At 34.1% G+C, this 18,224-nt stretch overlaps 2 protein-coding genes across 2 annotated transcripts in view; one reads left to right on the plus strand and one right to left on the minus strand.

Annotated features, from left to right (window-relative positions):
- ttc21b (tetratricopeptide repeat domain 21B) overlaps positions 1-2,678 on the minus strand; it is a 63,937-nt gene extending 61,259 nt beyond the window's left edge. The window contains exon 1 of the mRNA NM_001128258.2: positions 2,502-2,678. Within this exon, the coding sequence (NP_001121730.2) occupies positions 2,502-2,537 (36 nt within the window). The 5' untranslated portion in view covers positions 2,538-2,678. The remainder of the gene's footprint in view (positions 1-2,501) is intronic.
- slc38a11 (solute carrier family 38 member 11) overlaps positions 1-18,224 on the plus strand; it is a 243,842-nt gene that overhangs the window by 71,189 nt on the left and 154,429 nt on the right. The window lies entirely within an intron of this gene.

Below are 18,224 nucleotides of genomic sequence, written 5' to 3' on the forward strand. Positions count from 1 at the left end.
CCCAGTACTGGGTTGCAGCTAGAAGGGCATCCGCTGTGTAAAACATATGCTGAATAAGTTAGCGGTTAATTCCGCTGTGGTGACCCCTGATGAATAAAGGAACAAAGCCGAACGAAAATGAATGAATGTTTTGTATAGTTTTGATTTTATGTGTGTTTGTATTACATATACCTAGGGCCAGACGGAATCTGCGGACATGTTTTGCTATTTCTGCTGAGAATTTTGGTAAAAATCTGCAGATTTCTGCTGAATTATTTTGGGAGTATCAGACCTAAAACATTAATATGTGAAATAAAATATAATATCTTTTTAACTTTTATTTAATGTTTAAAATGCAAATCCAATTAGATTCACTTTATTTGGTAAACAAAGCAAGTCTCTAATATAATATATCTACTGAAAATATTACTTTACAAACTGCATTGTACATAAATCAGATGAACATTTTCATATTAGTCAATAATATTACTGTAATTAGTAAAAAACTGAATGAACTTAGATTTACTCAAGTAAATAAACAGAATTAATTATGGGCTAGAAATCTGCGGAATTCTGTGGAAAATCTGCGGAATCCTGCGCGTGCTGATTCCATGTGGGCCTACAAATACCCAATAAAGATATATAAAACATATACTAACACACAAATACACAAACTTTTATTTTGGATGCGATAAATCGCAATTCATCTTTGGCTAGCACTAATTTAAGGTTGATTAAGGTATTTTAATGTTTTAAAAGTAGACAATTTTGCTGCCAAGGCTGGATTTATTTGATCAAAAGTACAGTAAAATTGTATCAATTGTAAATTGTATTATTACAATTTTTAAAGAACTGTATTCTTATTAAATGTATTTTAAAATTAAAAATATTCCCTTGATTTAAAGCAGAATTTTTTAAATAATTCCAATCTTCAGTGTCACATGTTCAATCAGAAATCATTATTATAATATGCTGCTTAACATTATCAGAGGTGAATATTTACATTATATTCCTGTGGAAACTGATTCAATACCTTTTAATAGTACCATTAAAAATTATTAGGTTCTTTTCATCAAGGACACCCTTATTTTTTTTAAATAAATGTTTATTCGTTTCTATAAATTACTGTTTGTTTATTTGTAAAAAAATACATGTTTATTTTTATATAAATCATGCTTTATATTGCGCATTGAAGAGATTATTTGCAAACAAAAATTTAAATGTAAAAAAAACCTATAAAAATTAGGTATCCATTCATCCAAATAAACCATTCTCTGGATCATCTTTACATTGCATTGTTTTGCATTATATGTTTGTCCCTCAATTAAAACTACACAGATTCTATCATAAAACTAAGCATTTAAATGATCTAGATATATAGAATGATAATGAATTAGTGATATGCCATTTATGTATGTTGACTTACATTACAAGCTATCAGAATTTGATCTGTTTTAGGAGGGTAACTTCATTAAAGTATAATGATCTGCTACAAACTGAATATTTTTTATTGGGGTAAAGTTTGTTTGATATTTGCACTCAGGCTTTCACTGTAATAATTTAATTTTAGAAAAGTATTCTTTTTCAATACTAAAAAGTGACATCATATATTAGAAGACGGTGGCTATCAAAGTCTGACATTGTTCACAGTCAATTAAATAGTGCTAATGTTGTATTTTAAGTCATATTACATGCAATTTCAGACACAATAAATTCAAAATAACATGGTAAAAAATACATGGACTGTGTCACAAGTTGTCATTGTTCTAAAATGTGATGTGCAACGAAAGTGCAAATATAAAATTAACTTTACCTCCATCATTTTTCACTATTTTATAACATGAGCTGTTAAAGCTTAATAACATGTCGCAAAAACATATATGAGTTGACAATACAAATATGATGCAAAACATAAACACGTATTTTCACGAAAGGTCCAATAAATCTAACTTCATGCCATAATATATGTATAAAAAGGACACCTATTTGGTTTTATTGAGGTAAAGTTGGTTTTATATTCACACATTCGTTCAGTGTCAGCTCCATACATTGTTTACCGTAGTAACTTACTTTGAATATAGGGTCTGATATCACATGCAAGTGTGACTTTAAAACAACATTAGCACTATTTATTTGACTGTAAACAATGCTGAACTTTGATGGTTGTTGACTGATAATATGATTTTACTATTTAGAACTTTCAATAAATACTTTTCTGAGAATATATTATTAATGAGAAAGACTGAATGTGCGAATATAAAACCAACTTTAACGTTAACGTTACCTCTTTTGGCTATTACTTTACATATCAGGATTAACTGGCTAAATTACTATTTTTACTATTTTTACTATCCAGTCAAAATGTCTGTAAATGTCTCTTTGGGAAAATGGTTTAAAGTGCCATTTAATTTATATTTTTATGTTTTCTCTTTATCGTCCAGTACTTCTACAGACCACATTTGCCATCTGCGCTATTAACGGTAACGTTATTCATATTAATATGAGCGCATTAGTTGACTTACAAGCGCGCAGTTCTCGTCGTCCTCAACACTCGCCATACTATACACACTCCTGGAAAACCTGAAAACACACACGACACAAAACGAGGTTTTCTGAAATTATTTATCTCCCTTTTTCGCCATCTTTGATAAGAAGCATCATAGTAACCAAACAAACTCCACTGCTTCCGCTTGGAAACCAGGAAGTGACGAAAGGAGCCCGACTGTAACAGCGACGCAGTTATCCCACCACAGAGGGGCGTTGTTTGCTAGAAAATACGTTTATGAAGCATAAATAAGATTAGTAAACGTTAAAGTTTATTATTATAGAGCGCCACGGTATAGCAAGAAAATCGAACCTCGGCTGGGCCAGTTTGCATTTCTGTGTGGAGTTTGCATGTTCTCCCCTTTTTGGCGTGGGTTTCCTCCGGGTGCTCCAGTTTCCCCCACAGTCTAAAGACGTGCTATAGGGGAATTGGGTAAGCTAAATTGACTGTAGAAAGAGAGAGAGAGAGAGAGTGTGTGTGTATGTGTGTGTGTTTCCCAGTATCGGGTTGCGGCTGGAAGGAAAGGCCATCCGCTTGTGTAAAACATATGCTTTACACAAGCATAAGTTGATGGTTTATTCTGCTGTGGCAACCCCAGATTAATAAAGGGACTAAGCCGATGGAAATGTATGAATATATTATAATTAGACCTATATATTATTGTTATTTATTAGTGTTATAGTGAGTTGAAAAACCCTGATGGAAAAATTTATATTATTAATATATAAAAGATCAAAGCATTTGGTTATTTAGATTATTTAGATTTATTATATTATATTATATTATATTATATTATATTATGATTTATTCAATTATATTATATTTTGATTTATTATATTATATTTTCTATAGGTCAATATTATAATATATTAGAATTATCGGTAGTCATTATTTTAATACTATAATTATTTTAATATTTTGCAACCATATTTTATTAGCTTGTTTCACACACATATAATCACCAGCAGATGGCGTCACACTCCGGCAGATTGACCAGACAGGTGTGACTCTGCATCGACCGCAGGTTTGAACCCTTTTAAATAGGCTAATGACTGCAGTTTAAATACTGCAGAACAGCTTGTTATATGCATTATTCAAGAGCAGATATTTGTTCTAAAATGTGTTTACATTTTTAATGGTAATGGATGTAATTAAATTACATTTTGTGCCCGGCAGTTCCTACTTTAATGGATAGACTGGCAACGTCAAAATACTCAGATGCAGGTGGATTTTAGAGAATCTGTGTTTCAGAAAACAATACTTGCTGTCATTGTATCCCTATAACCATGATCTGATAAGTGTACTATGATAGCTAACATACCTTATCTGAACACATATGTACATATTTGGAAAACATATAAACAACTTCTTTCTGTTTTTGCAATATTTTAAAATGATGCACATGCATTTATTTATTTTTTTTATTTATTTTTTTGATGAAGCCTAAAGATGAACTGTTTATGATTTGCATATACACTCACTGGCCACTTTATTAGGTACATCTTACCAGTACTGGTTTGGAGCCCCTTTTGTCTTCAGAACTGCCTTAATCCTTCATGGCTTAGAGGTACTGGAAATATTCCTCAGAGATTTTGGTCTATATTGACATGACAGCATCACGCAGTTGCTGCAGAATTGTCGGCTGCTCATCCATGATGGGAATATCCCATTCCACCACATCCCAAAGGTGCTGTATTGGATTGAGATCTGGTGACTGTGGGGGCCATTTGAATACAGTGAACTCATTGTCATGTAACACCAGTCTGAGATGTTTAGCACTTTATGACATGCTGCGTTATCCTGCTGGAAGTAGCCATCAGAAGATGGGTCCACTGTGGTCATAAAATGATGGACATGGTCAGCAACAATACTCAGGCTGTGGCATTGACACGATGATCAGTTGGTACTAATGGGCCCAAAGTGTGCCAAGAAATATCCCCCACACCATTACACCACCACCAGCCTGAACCATTGATATCTGAACATTGTTGATTCAACTGTTGACGCCAGATTCTGATCCTAGCATCCGAATGCCGTCGAAGCAGATCCAATCTTCTATTGTCTTTGATGAGCCTGAGTGAATTGTAGCCTCAGTTTCCTGTTCTTTGCTGACAGGAGTGTTACCCGGTGTGTTCTTCTGCTGCTGTAGGCCATCCGCTTCAAGGTTGGACGTGTTGTGTGTTCAGAGATGCTCTTCTGCAGACCTCGGTTGTAACGAGTGGTTATTTGAGTTACTGTTGCCTTTTATATCAGCTAGAACCAGTCTGGCCATTCTCTGTAAACCCTTTGTGCGTGAAAATCCCAGTAGATCAGCAGTTTCTGAAATACTCAGACCAGCCAATCTGGCACCAACAACCATGCCATGTTAAAAGTCACTTAAATCATCTTTCTTCCCCATTCTGATGCTCGGTTTGAACTGCAGCAGATCATCTGAACCAGGTCTACATGCCTAAATGCATTAAGCTGGTGCCATATGACTGGCTGATTAGAAATTTGTGTAAACGGGCAAAAGTGTAATTTAAATTTAATTTGACAAATGAACACAACTGTTGGGTTAACCCAACATGGGTAAAACAACCCAACATTTTTTAGAATGCTCCTTTAAACCAATAGAAATAATTTAATTGTAAGCAATAAGTAAATTAATTAATTAAATTAATAATATTATTAATAATAATAATAATAAATATAATTTAACAAATAACACAAATGCAGGTCAGAGTAAGTGTCTTATTTGATTTTTACATTAATATGTCAAGTTAATTATTAAATGCATTATTCATTAAAATGCATGAGTGAAATTTAAGTATTTTTAGGGAGGCCTTGAGTTTACTGAGAGTTTTCTGACTTCTGCTTTCCTCCTTTTGCATTAATCAGCATGTAAAAGAGAGGTCTGACTGCTTTGAATAGATGCAAAACCTGCTGTGTCTGAATCTCTGTCTCGTCACTTGACTGATCTGCGGTCAGTGGCGTATGAGCCACATAGACTGATGCAGTTAAATTTTTTTTATGCTCAAATGACTTTGCTTTAGGATTCAGTAACAAAATGGTAACCAGAAAAAAAATAATAAATTCACTAATAACACCGCATTCATATTGCTTGGGTTTTGAACCTTTTTTTAACACTAAATACTTTTATAAAGTTACAAAAAATATATACATTTTATTGAAATTATGTTTTTGTAACTTTTGTTAGCCAAAAGACTCTGAAAACAAATGCATTGTGGTTTCTTTTTTGAAAATACATGGATAATGTATCAGAAAATCATAAAATGTTTTTCAGCAAATCTGCATATTATCATGTGACACAAAAGACTAGACTAATTTGATATTTGTCTGTGTTTTTGTGTTTGTCTGTGTGTGTGTGTGTGTGTGTGTGTGTGTGTGTGTGTGTGTGTGTGTGTGTGTGTGTGTGTGTGCCTTTTATTCCATATTCAAAAAGTACATTTTGATCTTGTGGCCTAAAAATCACACAGAACTGGGCATTTTGAAAATGTAAACATGAAGAATGTTTCCTGTGAGAGGTGGTTTAGGGATAGGGGGATGGAATATATATTCTCTGGGTGATATAATATATATTCTATACCCCTACCCCTAAACCTAAGCTTCAGGCTCCCTTGGACAAAAACCAGCAGACTGAGGAACAGCTTTTTCCCCAGAGCTGTCTCCTTTTTGAACTCCCACCCCCCCACCCCACCCCACATATTTATCTATAGTAAATCTCTGTTCATAGTTAATACAACCTGTATATATTGTAGTACATCCATCTGTAAATATTACTCATAGTTTTTTTATAATTGCACTTTATAACTTACCCCTATATCTTGCACTCCTGGTTTCATTTTACTTGCCTCGTACTTGTACATGTGTAATGACAACAAATATGAATTCAGTCTAATCTAAAAAAATATATAATAAAATAAATATAGCCATATAAGTGTGAGTGTGCACCCCCCTCCCTTCAACTGTCTACTGAACAAAGACTTTTTTCCAGTAACTTGCCTAGTTAACCTAATCCTTAACCTAGTTATGTCTTTAAATTGAACTTTAAGCCAAAGATCAGTGTATTGCAAAATAAATAGAAAAAAATATGTACTGTCTTCATGGCAAAGACAAAAAGATTAATTTTTAGAAATAAGTACAACTTTGTAAAAAAAAAATTATAATAATAATTATGTGCTGAAAAAAAAATCTCTCCATTAAGTAAACACTTGGGAAATATGTTAAAATTTCACAGGAGGGCTATTAATTTTGACTTGATGGCTATTTGCCAAAGTATCAATGGAGTGCTTCACAACATCTTATTGAATGTCCTTGAGTGGCCCAGCCAGAGCCCAGACCTAAATCCTTTTGAACATCTCTGGAGAGATCTGAAAATGGCTGTCCACTGTCGCTTCCCATCCAACCTGATAGAGCTTGAGAGATACTGCTAGAGGTATGAGCAAAATTTCCCAAAGATGTGTGCCAAGCTTGTGGCATCATGCCACAGAATGCCAAAGGTGCATCAACAAAGTATGGAGCAATGGCTGTGAATACTTATGTACATGTAATGTTTCAGGTGTTTTATTTTTAAAAATTAGCAATAACTGTTTTTATTTTCACTTTGTCATTATGGGGTATTGTGTGTAGAATGTTGAAGAAATAAATTAATTTAAACCATTTTGCAAAAAGGCTGTAACATAAAAAATGTGAAAAAGTGAAGCACTATGAATACTTTCCGGATGCACTGTATGTAAAAGAATTGAATTGAATTGACTTTGGATTGGCCAGGCGTTTGACTCCTGTTGTGCGTATCACATGGTCTACACTGCATGCGAAATGTAAATGTGCTCAGATCCTCATCAGTGTTAATGAGAGACTCCGGGTTACACAACACAGTTTGAGCTCATCGATCTGCTCTTTCTAAAGCAGCAGCTCTGTGACCTAAACGTTGTCCTGAGCCCTGATCGCAGCCCAAACACACGGGCCTCGTGTCCTGTCCTGATCGGGGCCTTTCCTGGCCTGTCCGATAGCAGTCCATATCCACACTGACAGATAATCATTACCAGCAGCAGTCATCAAACACAATGCAGCACAGACCACTGATACTGACATATATGTGACCCTGGACCACAAGAACAATCATAGGGTGAAATTTATGGAGATTAAAGTCTGCATGAACCAGAAGTTGCTTTGACATTTGCATTTTTTGTTCACACTTTATAATAAGGTTTCATTAGTTAATGTATTAACTAACTAATTATAAACAATACCTGTACAACATTTATTAATCATGGTTTAACAAAATTCATGCTTGTTAACATTAGTTAATGAGTTAACATGAACTAACAATGAATGACTATTTCCTTAGTTTACTGATGTTAGTTAATTAATTAACTAATGTTAACAAACATTCATTATTTGTTCATGTTAGTAAATGCATCAACTAATACAACCCATAATACAACCCATATTGTAAAGTGGTCCTGAATTTCTTATTCAATGTTTGACATAAACTCAACTGACACAAAGAGAGAGCAGGACATAGAGTAGCTCCTCCAGGGGCATCACTAAACCCCACTTACTAGGGCATGTGCTCCTGTAAAAATGACCAGTGCCCTTGTAAATGTGTTTAGTTACAGTTTACTTTAAATGTAATTGTATTAATTAAAAGTGGTAATCGCAGAATAAAGATTTTATTCTCAATGCTGGAACAGACTGCATTGTAGGGAGGCATAGATGGATGGATGGATGGATGGATGGATGGATGAATGGATAGATGGATGGGGGATAGATGGATGGATGGATGGATGGATGGATGGGGAAGGGAGGGATGGGGAAGGGAGGGATGGATGGATGGATGGATGGATGGATGGATGGATGGATGGAGGGAGGTAGGGAGGGAGGGAGGGATGGATGGAGGAAGGGAAGGATTCATGGATGGAAGAAGGGAGGGAGGGATGGATGAATGGAAGAATTGAAAGTTATAACTGCACTGTTAGACCTTACCGGGGTTTTTTACAGTAGAACACTGGCAACACTGTTGCCAGCCACTCACTGTAAAAGTTTGGTTACAGTAAGTAACTGGCAACAGTGTTGCCAGTTAATTACTGTAACTGAACCATTACAGTGAGTGGCTGGCAACAGTGTTGCCAGTTATTTACTGTAACTGAACCGATACAGGGAGTAGCTGGCAACTGTGTTGCCAGTTAATTACTGTAATAGAGCAGCAGTGGTAACTAACTGGAAACTGTGTACAGTTAATTACTGTATTGTAGTGTTACAAATCACAGCATTATACTGCATACACATTAATAGTATGTTATATATAGTTATTGTAGTGTTACTAAAATTAATCAGTATTCTTAGCTGTTATTTAAAAATAGAAGGCATAACATTTTTCAGACAAATTTATTTTATTGTTTTGGCACGAAACAAATAAATAACAGAAAAAAGTATAACAAAATTAAGAAATCAGCAGATATAAATATTGTCTTGCATATTACAGGTCTGCACAGTAAGGCTGCAGTCACACTAACATTTGAGCAAGCAAAATTCTGTCATACTGCACTGCGAAGTGGAATTAAACAAAGCGAGTAGTGGAATTAAACAAAATAATTAGAGATTGAAAAAGCAAGCCAGAGAGGTCATGTTCTGATCTTTGATTGGTATCAAGCAATCACATGATGTGATTTCGCATGTCAGCATTCTCCAAGCTTGAACTTTCCAATGCTGCGAATTATGAAATTGGTCGCATGAGCTATCATTCCAGGTCTGCAGTACTCACATGCGTATGAATGGAAGTCTATAGGGAGAAAAGTGCAGTGTGACCGGGACTTTAAGCTGTAACTCTAATTAAACACACCTGATCAAACTAATTAAGGCTTGTTAGAAATCTACAGGTAATGTTGAAGCAGGGTGGGAACTAAACTCTGCTGCGCTGCAGTTCTCGAGGAACTTGGAGTTTGACCCCCATGGTATACAGCAGTGGTGCTCAATCCTGTTCCTGGATATCTACCTTCCTGCAGATTTCAGTTGCTACCCATATCAAACACACCTGCCTGTAATTATCAAGTGGTGTTCAGGTCCTAATTAATTGGTTTAGGTGTGTTTGAAATGAATAGCAACTAAAATCTGCAGGAAGGTAGATCATCAAATGAACAGCAAAAAACACAACATAATTATTTTAAAGTTTAAAATAATTAAAAACTGTGTTAAATCTCAATAAAAAGTTTAAAGTAATTATAAAAAATAAAGTTGGCAACACCGAAAAACCAAAGGATCCAATCTTTTATTGTTATAATTATCTCATGACAACAAACTTTATTATTGTTTCTAATATAAATTCATAGGTGGAAACACTGCTCTGAAAAATACTTAGCAACAAACTCACAACCTGGGACCGGACAGTGGAGCTTTTGTGTGTGGATGGCTATGTGTTTCATGTTTTTGTGATTCCCTGCGACGATGTGCACAAGTTACCTTACTGAGATGATGGAATTTAATTTCGGCTTAGTTGCCAGAAAGATACATACAACTTTTAGCATCTGTACATTATGGCAGTATGCAATATCCAATAAATACTTAAACAAAAGTAATGTAAGAAGTTATATGAGGAGAGGCTAACAAGCTAACAATGTAGCTTTCAAGTACACAGTTCAAGATAACAACAATATAACTTAAAACATATCCTTATTTTAGAAACCCTCAAAAACATTTGAACACATTTTACTTACTCATTGTAGATTCTTATTTAAAGCCTAAAACATATCAGACTCTACATCTGAATTGATGGACAGAGAATAGAGCACACTCAGCAGTAAACAAATCAAACACCTGGCTCCCTTAAAGGGCCAGCATTTTCTGAAAACTATTTCTAACACCTTTGTGTTTAGAATAAGACGGACAGCCTGTGGGAGTGTATGGTGATGCCTAAATCATTATTTTCTGCCTTTAAAATGCACGTCTCTATAAATAGCAACATAAACCATCAGAGAATTTATTGGAATTAATTCTTTGCACTACACAATTTCATACAAAGTCTACTCCTTTCACAGTAAAATAATGTGTTAATAAATAATAAATGTTTTCTTTTATTACAGCAAAACACTGGCTATTTTGCAGTTATTTACTGCACAATCTACAGAGTAACAGTGCAGTTATACTAATTAAACACACCTGATCAAACTAAATCTAAAGGTAGTGTGTTGAAGCAGGGCTGGAACTAAATTCTGCTGGGCTGCGGCCCTCCAGGAGTTTGACATCCTTGGTACATAGCATATTTTCAAAGGAATTGCCTACATTTATCACAATCATGCACATATCATTGAATAAAAACAATAATATACAAACAATAAATGTCATCCAAAGCAAAAAAATAAAAAATAAATAAATAATCTGATCCTCATGTTGTTCCAAACCTGTAGTAATAATAATAATAAAAAACAAATAACCTGATTAATACATTTATTTAGGAAAGTCTTTATACTATACTGTTAATGCCATTTTTACCTACTTCATTTGAAGTTTTCCAAAAAAATTCATTGAGTCTCTGCGAAAATGTATGTACGTGCTGTTTAACCTATTTTTTAAATAACACATTTTTACTAGTTAATTAGCAAAATACTAATATTCAGCTTAAAGTGCAATTTAAAAGCTTAACTATTGGCTAAACTAGGCAAATTAAATTAATTATAGAAAAGTAAACAAAGTTATAAAAATGATTGTGATAATTTGGTTGCTCTGTGAGAATATTTTTGCCTTTAAATGCATCTCGTCGATATCTTTACCTTTTAATTAGCTCTGTGACATTGACATTGGTTGACTCCTGATACTCAATGTTAAAAACATAAAAGGAACGAAAGAAAACACAAAGATGGCTGCAGAGAAATTTAGCTTATCATCAATGCATTGTCTCACTTTCTCCTCAATACTGACCATACACATACCAAAACTGAACAGTATATATATATATATATATATATATATATATATATATATATATATATATATATATATATATATATATATATATATATATATAGCAACATAAAGCAGTACATGGGGTAATAATGGTTGAGCAGTAATTTACCATTTATTATCACAGTAACTATCTGTAATGGGTACATAAAGTAAATTACTGTAATTTATTCTTTGCACTACAAAATTTCATACAAATTCTGCTCCTTTTACAGTAAAATACTGTTTCCTTTTAATACAGCAAAACACTGGCTATTTTACAGTTATTTACTGCATAATTTACAGTAAGGGTTAACAGTGTGGGAAACTGATGGCCTGGTTGGATGGATTGTTGGATGAATAAAAGATAAATGGATGTTCTTCCAAGGGGTTGATGGGCATAGCTTGTTAGATGTCTTTACTTGGCAGTTATTTACATTAGGTAATGGACACACATTTAAAAATTTGTTAAGCAGCAAATCTACATTAATATACATTATTAAGCAGTTTATAAATATACATTAATTAGCAGTTTATACAGCTTTAAATGCTTCATTCTTGATTTATAAGCACATGTACAGTGCTCAGCATAATTGAGTACACGCCATTTTGAAAACCAATATTTTTTATCAATTTCTCAGTGAATATGGGTATATTTTGTTGCATTTTAACAAAACAGATTTATTAAATAATATTTTAGTCACAGAACATATTTAGAAATTGAAAGATAATACAATTAGATAGCAAGCTAAATATTGCAAAAAAAAAAAATAGAAAAAATAAATAAATAACCTACAAAATTTAAATTTTCCATTTTTTCCCCTCTTGATTTGTCCTCTTTTTTAAATTTGTATTTAATGTTTTTCTATAACATATAAATTTGGATGTACTAGTTTTCTGACCGTTATCGTAAATTAATAATGTGGATGATGTACATCCACAAACATAATATTGTATAGCTTCCTATTCAAAATATGAACTTAAAAGAGATTTGTGAGGGGTGTACTTATATATGCTTCATGATTGTATTTTTGTACTTTGCTGATGATTAATATTTCATTGCTAAATTAAGAATTACATTAATAAAAAAACAGTTATTGAATAGTAGATGTGGGTTTTAAGATTACTCAGAATGTGTACATAAACAATTAATAAACTATTAAAATACATCCTACTTTTCAGAAGGGAAGTACTGTGTTTATTCCTACTGTTTTGAGTGAGGATTATTTATGCATTGTTTTTAATAAGTGAGGATTATTTAGGCATTTAAATCCCCTATAAATAACACGAAGGTTGTTTTATTCCTAACAGAAAAAGAAAATGACAAATGAACAGCAGTGATTCAAAACAAAAAAAAATATTCATTTATAGATGCAAAAAAGAAACAGCACTACTGCTTGAAAAAAAAGGCAATCTTATCTAATAAAAAAAGTGCAGTTTAAACATTCCTTAATACTAAGCGTCAATTTTTTATATATATCAAACTTGATTAAACAACAGCAATAACCTATAATTTAAAATATAAAAATATGATAAAACCTGGCCGATCATTCCGCTGTGGTGACCCCAGATTAATAAAGGGACTAAGCCGAAAGTTAATGAATGATAAAACCTTTCTTTTCATTCAGCGATGTATAAACTAAACTATCTTTAATTTCTTAGAGTACATACAGATTATTTCAATATATGCCTGAAAAATAAGGCGTACATGCATGCAAAAAACATACAAAAGTCAGTCAAATTGAAAATCAAAGTTGCTATTATTTATATACTCAAAAGAAAGCGTGACAGGGACCCAAATCCTTTACAGAATTATTATTTTATTCAGTGCTTCACAGAAAGCGCGCACTGTACCTTTAAGATGTCTGAATATGGCGCCGACGCGGTGGCGTTTCCGTGGTAACCATAGTTCGTGGCATTCTAAAAAAAGAATGTGTTCGAAAAACATTCAATGACGATAAGAAACTACTGTGAACTCCATTACATGTCTGACCATCGCCGACATTAGCGGTAAGTAAAGGACTTTCTACAAAATATAATTTTAGGGTATTATATTTAGTTGTTTTAGCCTGCTTTTGCTGAAGGACACTACAGATTTTAGTATTTCTCTCGGTCATATGATTTCAGGTTATTATATTAGTTTCTCCACGTCTTTTTTTTTGGTTAGACTGCAGATTGTAACATTATTGAATGTTTGGAGTTATATTATCGACTTGTCAATTTTAGGATATTGAGTATTATATTTGTTACTCTAATTTGTGTGTTGTTATCTTGTTTAGTAGCCTATTTATAATCGTAGAATGCTATTTGTTATGCCGTCAGGTTGGTGGACCAATAGATTTAATATTTCTGTTTATTTGTATGCTTCATTTGTATATTGCTTAACATTTGCAGATTTGTTCTGATACTGATCTGTATGTATTTGTATACTGTCAGCTTTAACACATACTGCATATTACTGTATGTCTATTTTTGGATAGATTGTCTGGCTGTTGTATTATTTATTTGTGATTTAATGTGTCGGCCTGTTCAACATTTTGTAGCTTTTAATGTTTGTTCTACTAATTATTGTATTGTACTAATTATTGCAACTCATTTATCTTATATAAGTTTATAGGTTTTCATCTTGTAGAGTATTTACTTAAAGCTGTGAAATATTATTTGTTGTTGTTAAAACAGGCATGCAGCATGTGGAGAGAGAAACAGAAACACATCTCAGTAATGACAAGTACATCGTAATAAATGAGGTACTGCCTTACATTTTTAAGTTGAATCAAATTAACTTTATTTTAAAATTAAAATATTTTAATATTTTACAGAGTGATGATCGGGTGTTTCCTTCAGATAGATTCAATATTTTTGCTTGTTTGTATGCTTCATTTGTATATTGCGATCTTGTTTAATATTTGCAAATTGTTATTTGCTATATCAGATAAATTAATCTGTTCTATTGTATTTGCATGCTGTCAGCTTTAACACATACTGCATATTACTGTACGTCTATTAGTGGTTGGTATAGATAGTTAGACAGACCTTGTCTGTTTCAGTTTTATTTTCAGGTAATGGAGAGAGAGCTGGCAGAAGAGGGAGACTCACAAGAGCATCGATGGACATTTATCTGAAATAGAGCCATTAGGGCTCTGTTGGTTCTGTCTTTGTCTTTTGCAGGTTGGAGTAGAGCAAAAAATGAGACTCACAAGGGGAACGGTGGAGATATACTTGAAGCCCTGGAGCTCAGCTAATGGGTAGAACTGTTTGAACAAACTGGACAGAGTTAGTTTCTAAAAGAAATGTATGGAGATTAATTAAAGACCTGATATCTTTCACTTTGGCAGATTGGCATGGAGCATGTGGAGAAACAGGGAAACACACGTCAGTAATGACAAGTACATCGTAATAAAATGAGGTACTGTCGTACATTTTTAAGTTGAAGCAAATGAACTTTATAAAACTTTTAAAATGATATATTTACATTTTTACAGAGTGATGGTGGGGTGTTTCCTCCAGACGGACATAGATAGATACAATATTTCTGTTTGTTTGTATACTTCATTTATATATTGCTATCTTGTTTAGCATTTGCAGATTTTTATTTGTTATATCGTCAGATAAACTGATCTGTTAAAACCGTTTTGTATGCTGTCAGCTTTAACACATATTGCATATTTCTGTACGTCTGTTGGCAGATATATTGCCTGGCTGTTGTGTTATTTATTTGCAACTTATGCTGTCAGCCTGTTCAACATTTGTAGTTTTTTATTATTATTTGTTCTATTTACAGTTTTACTAATTATTGTAACACATTTATCTACTCCACTTATCTAAGTTTATAGATTGTCATCTTGTAGAGTATTTATTTATAGCTGTGAAATATGATTTGTTAGTGTTAGAACAGAACCAGACTGGACACAATTGTAGATGAAACTTCCAAAGAATGGTATTAAGATGAATGAATGACTTGATGTCTTTCTATTGTATTTTGCAGATTGGAATGGACCACATGGAGAACAAAAGGGAATCACACACCTCAATGACTGGGAATTGCTGGTCAGGAATTTATTTTAAAAAATCTTCAAAGATAAAGCGATGGTGGTTGGTATAGATAGTTAGACAGGCCTTGTCTGTGTCAGGTTTTTCTTTTTCAGGTAATAGAGAGAGAGCAGGCAGAAGCGGGAGACTCACAAGAGCAACGATGGACATTTATATGAAATAGAGCCATTAGGGCTCTGTTGGTTCTGTCTTTGTCTTTTGCAGGTTGGAGTGGAGCAGAATAAGGAGACTCACAAGGGAAACGGTGGAGATACACTTGAAGACCTAGAGCTCAGTAAACAGGTAGAACTGCTTAAACAGACTAAACAATGAAGTTAATTTCTAAAAAATGCATTCAGATTAATTAATTAAAGACTTGATTTTTTTCACTTTGGCAGATTGGCATGGAGCATGTGGAGAAACGGGGAACACACCTCAGTAATGACAAGTACTGTACATCATAATTTAAAATTATATACTTAAATATTTACAATCTAAGTGATGGTTTGGTATTTCCTTCAGATCTTGTATTGAACAAGCCAGTAGAGCTCTATTGATGTTGTCTGTCTTTTACAGAGTGGAGTGGAGAAACTAGGGAATCACACACCTCAGAAATGATCAGAAACTGATGGTCAGGTGTCACCTATCGATTAAAGATGTCCTTCCAATAGGAAGGGGGTGGAGGTGGGCTTAGGTAGTTAGATAAATGTTTTGTCTGTGGAATCACACCTCAGCAATGACTGGAAATTGATGGTCAGGAATTTATTTTAAAAAATCTTCAAAGATGAAGCGGTGGTGGTTGGTATAGATAGTTAGACAGGCCTTGTCTGTGTCAGGTTTTTCTTTTTCAGGTAATGGAGAGAGAGCAGGCAGAAGCGGGAGACTCACAGGAGCATCGATGGACATTTATCTGAAACAGAGCCATTAGGGCTCTGTTGGTTCTGTCTTTGTCTTTTGCAGGTTGGAGTGGAGTAGAATAAGGAGACTCACAAGGGAAACGGTGGAGATATACTTGAAGACCTAGAGCTCAGTAAACAGGTAGAACTGCTTAAACAGACTAAACAATGAAGTTAATTTCTAAAAAATGCATTAAGATTAATTAATTAAAGACCTGATATCTTTCTCTTTGGCAGATTGACATGGAGCATGTGGAGAAACGGGGAACACACCTCAGTAATGACAAGTACATCGTAATAAATTAGGTACTGCTTTACATTTTTAAGCTGGATCAAATTAACTTTATTTTTTAATTTTATATTTAAATTTTTACAGAGTGATGGTCGGGTGTTTCCTTCAGATAGAGATAGTTTTAATAATTTTGCTTGTTTGTATGCTGGATTTATATATTGTGATCTTGTTTAACGTTTGCAGATTGTTATTTGCTATATCAGATAAATTAATCTGTTCTAATGTATTTGTTTGCTGTCAGCTTTAACACATACTGCATATTACTGTAAGTCTATTGTAATATTGATTTATGCTGTCAGCCTGTTTAACATTTGTAGATTTTTTTCTGTTATTTGATATACTAACAGCTCTTCTCTACTTATATAAGTTTATAGATTGTCATCTTGTAGAGTATTTATTTATAGCTGTGAAATATGATTTGTTAGTGTTAGAACAGAACCAGACTGGACACAATTGTAGATGAAACTTCCAAAGAATGGTATTAAGATGAATGAATGACTTGATGTCTTTCTATTGTATTTTTCAGATTGGAATGGAGCACATGGAGAACAAAAGGGAATCACACACCTCAATGACTGGGAATTGATAGTCAGGAATTTATTTAAAAAAAATCTTCCAAGATGAAGCAGGTGGTGGTTGGTAACAATAGTAATATAGGCCTTGTCTGTGTCAGGTTTTTTTTCAGGTAATGGAGAGAGAGCAGGCAGAAGAGGGAGACTCACAAGAGCATCGATGGACATTTAGTTGTGAGGCCGTTAGGGCTCTGTTGGTTCTGTTTTATATTTTTGCAGGTTGAAGTGGAGCAGAATAAGTAAACTCACAACAAACGGGGAACACACCTCAGTAATGACAAGTACTGTACATCATAATTTAAAATTATATACTTAAATATTTACAATCTAAGTGATGGTTGGGTATTTCCTTCAGATCTTGTATTGAACAAGCCAGTAGAGCTCTATTGATGTTGTCTGTCTTTTACAGAGTGGAGTGGAGAAACTAGGGAATCACACACCTCAGAAATGATCAGAAACTGATGGTCAGGTGTCACCTATCGATTAAAGATGTCCTTCCAATAGGAAGGGGGTGGAGGTGGGCTTAGGTAGTTAGATAAATGTTTTGTCGTGGCAGGTGTTTCTTTTTCAGGTAATAGACACACAACGTGCAAAAGACAGTGTAATACTGTTCATTGTTGTGTGGGAAGAAGAAGACAGGGTCGGCGATATCAGGTAAGTAATATCTTTTATTTATATAAATACGCAACACTCGCAACTGCGTGTATGTGTGTGTGTGCTCTCTCCTCTCCCGACTTCTCCTCCCGTTCTCCTTAAGAATGAGTCTCTCTGGCTCAATCACTAGAAAGGCAGGTGTTATTCATCATTTCTGATTGACCTGCTGATTAGCCGCCGGGCTCCGAGCATGCTCTCCCCCCTTATTGGGTGTTCGATCACACTCACCTCTCCACATACCCCCACCGCCCACCTCAGGCCGGGGAGTGTCCGGCCCTCACGCTTGCTGAGTTTGCGGCTACTGTACAGCACCATCCGTT

Source organism: Danio rerio, chromosome 9 (assembly GCF_052040795.2).
Source record: "Danio rerio strain M-AB ecotype USA chromosome 9, GRCz13ab, whole genome shotgun sequence".
Lineage (NCBI taxonomy): Eukaryota > Metazoa > Chordata > Actinopteri > Cypriniformes > Danionidae > Danio > Danio rerio.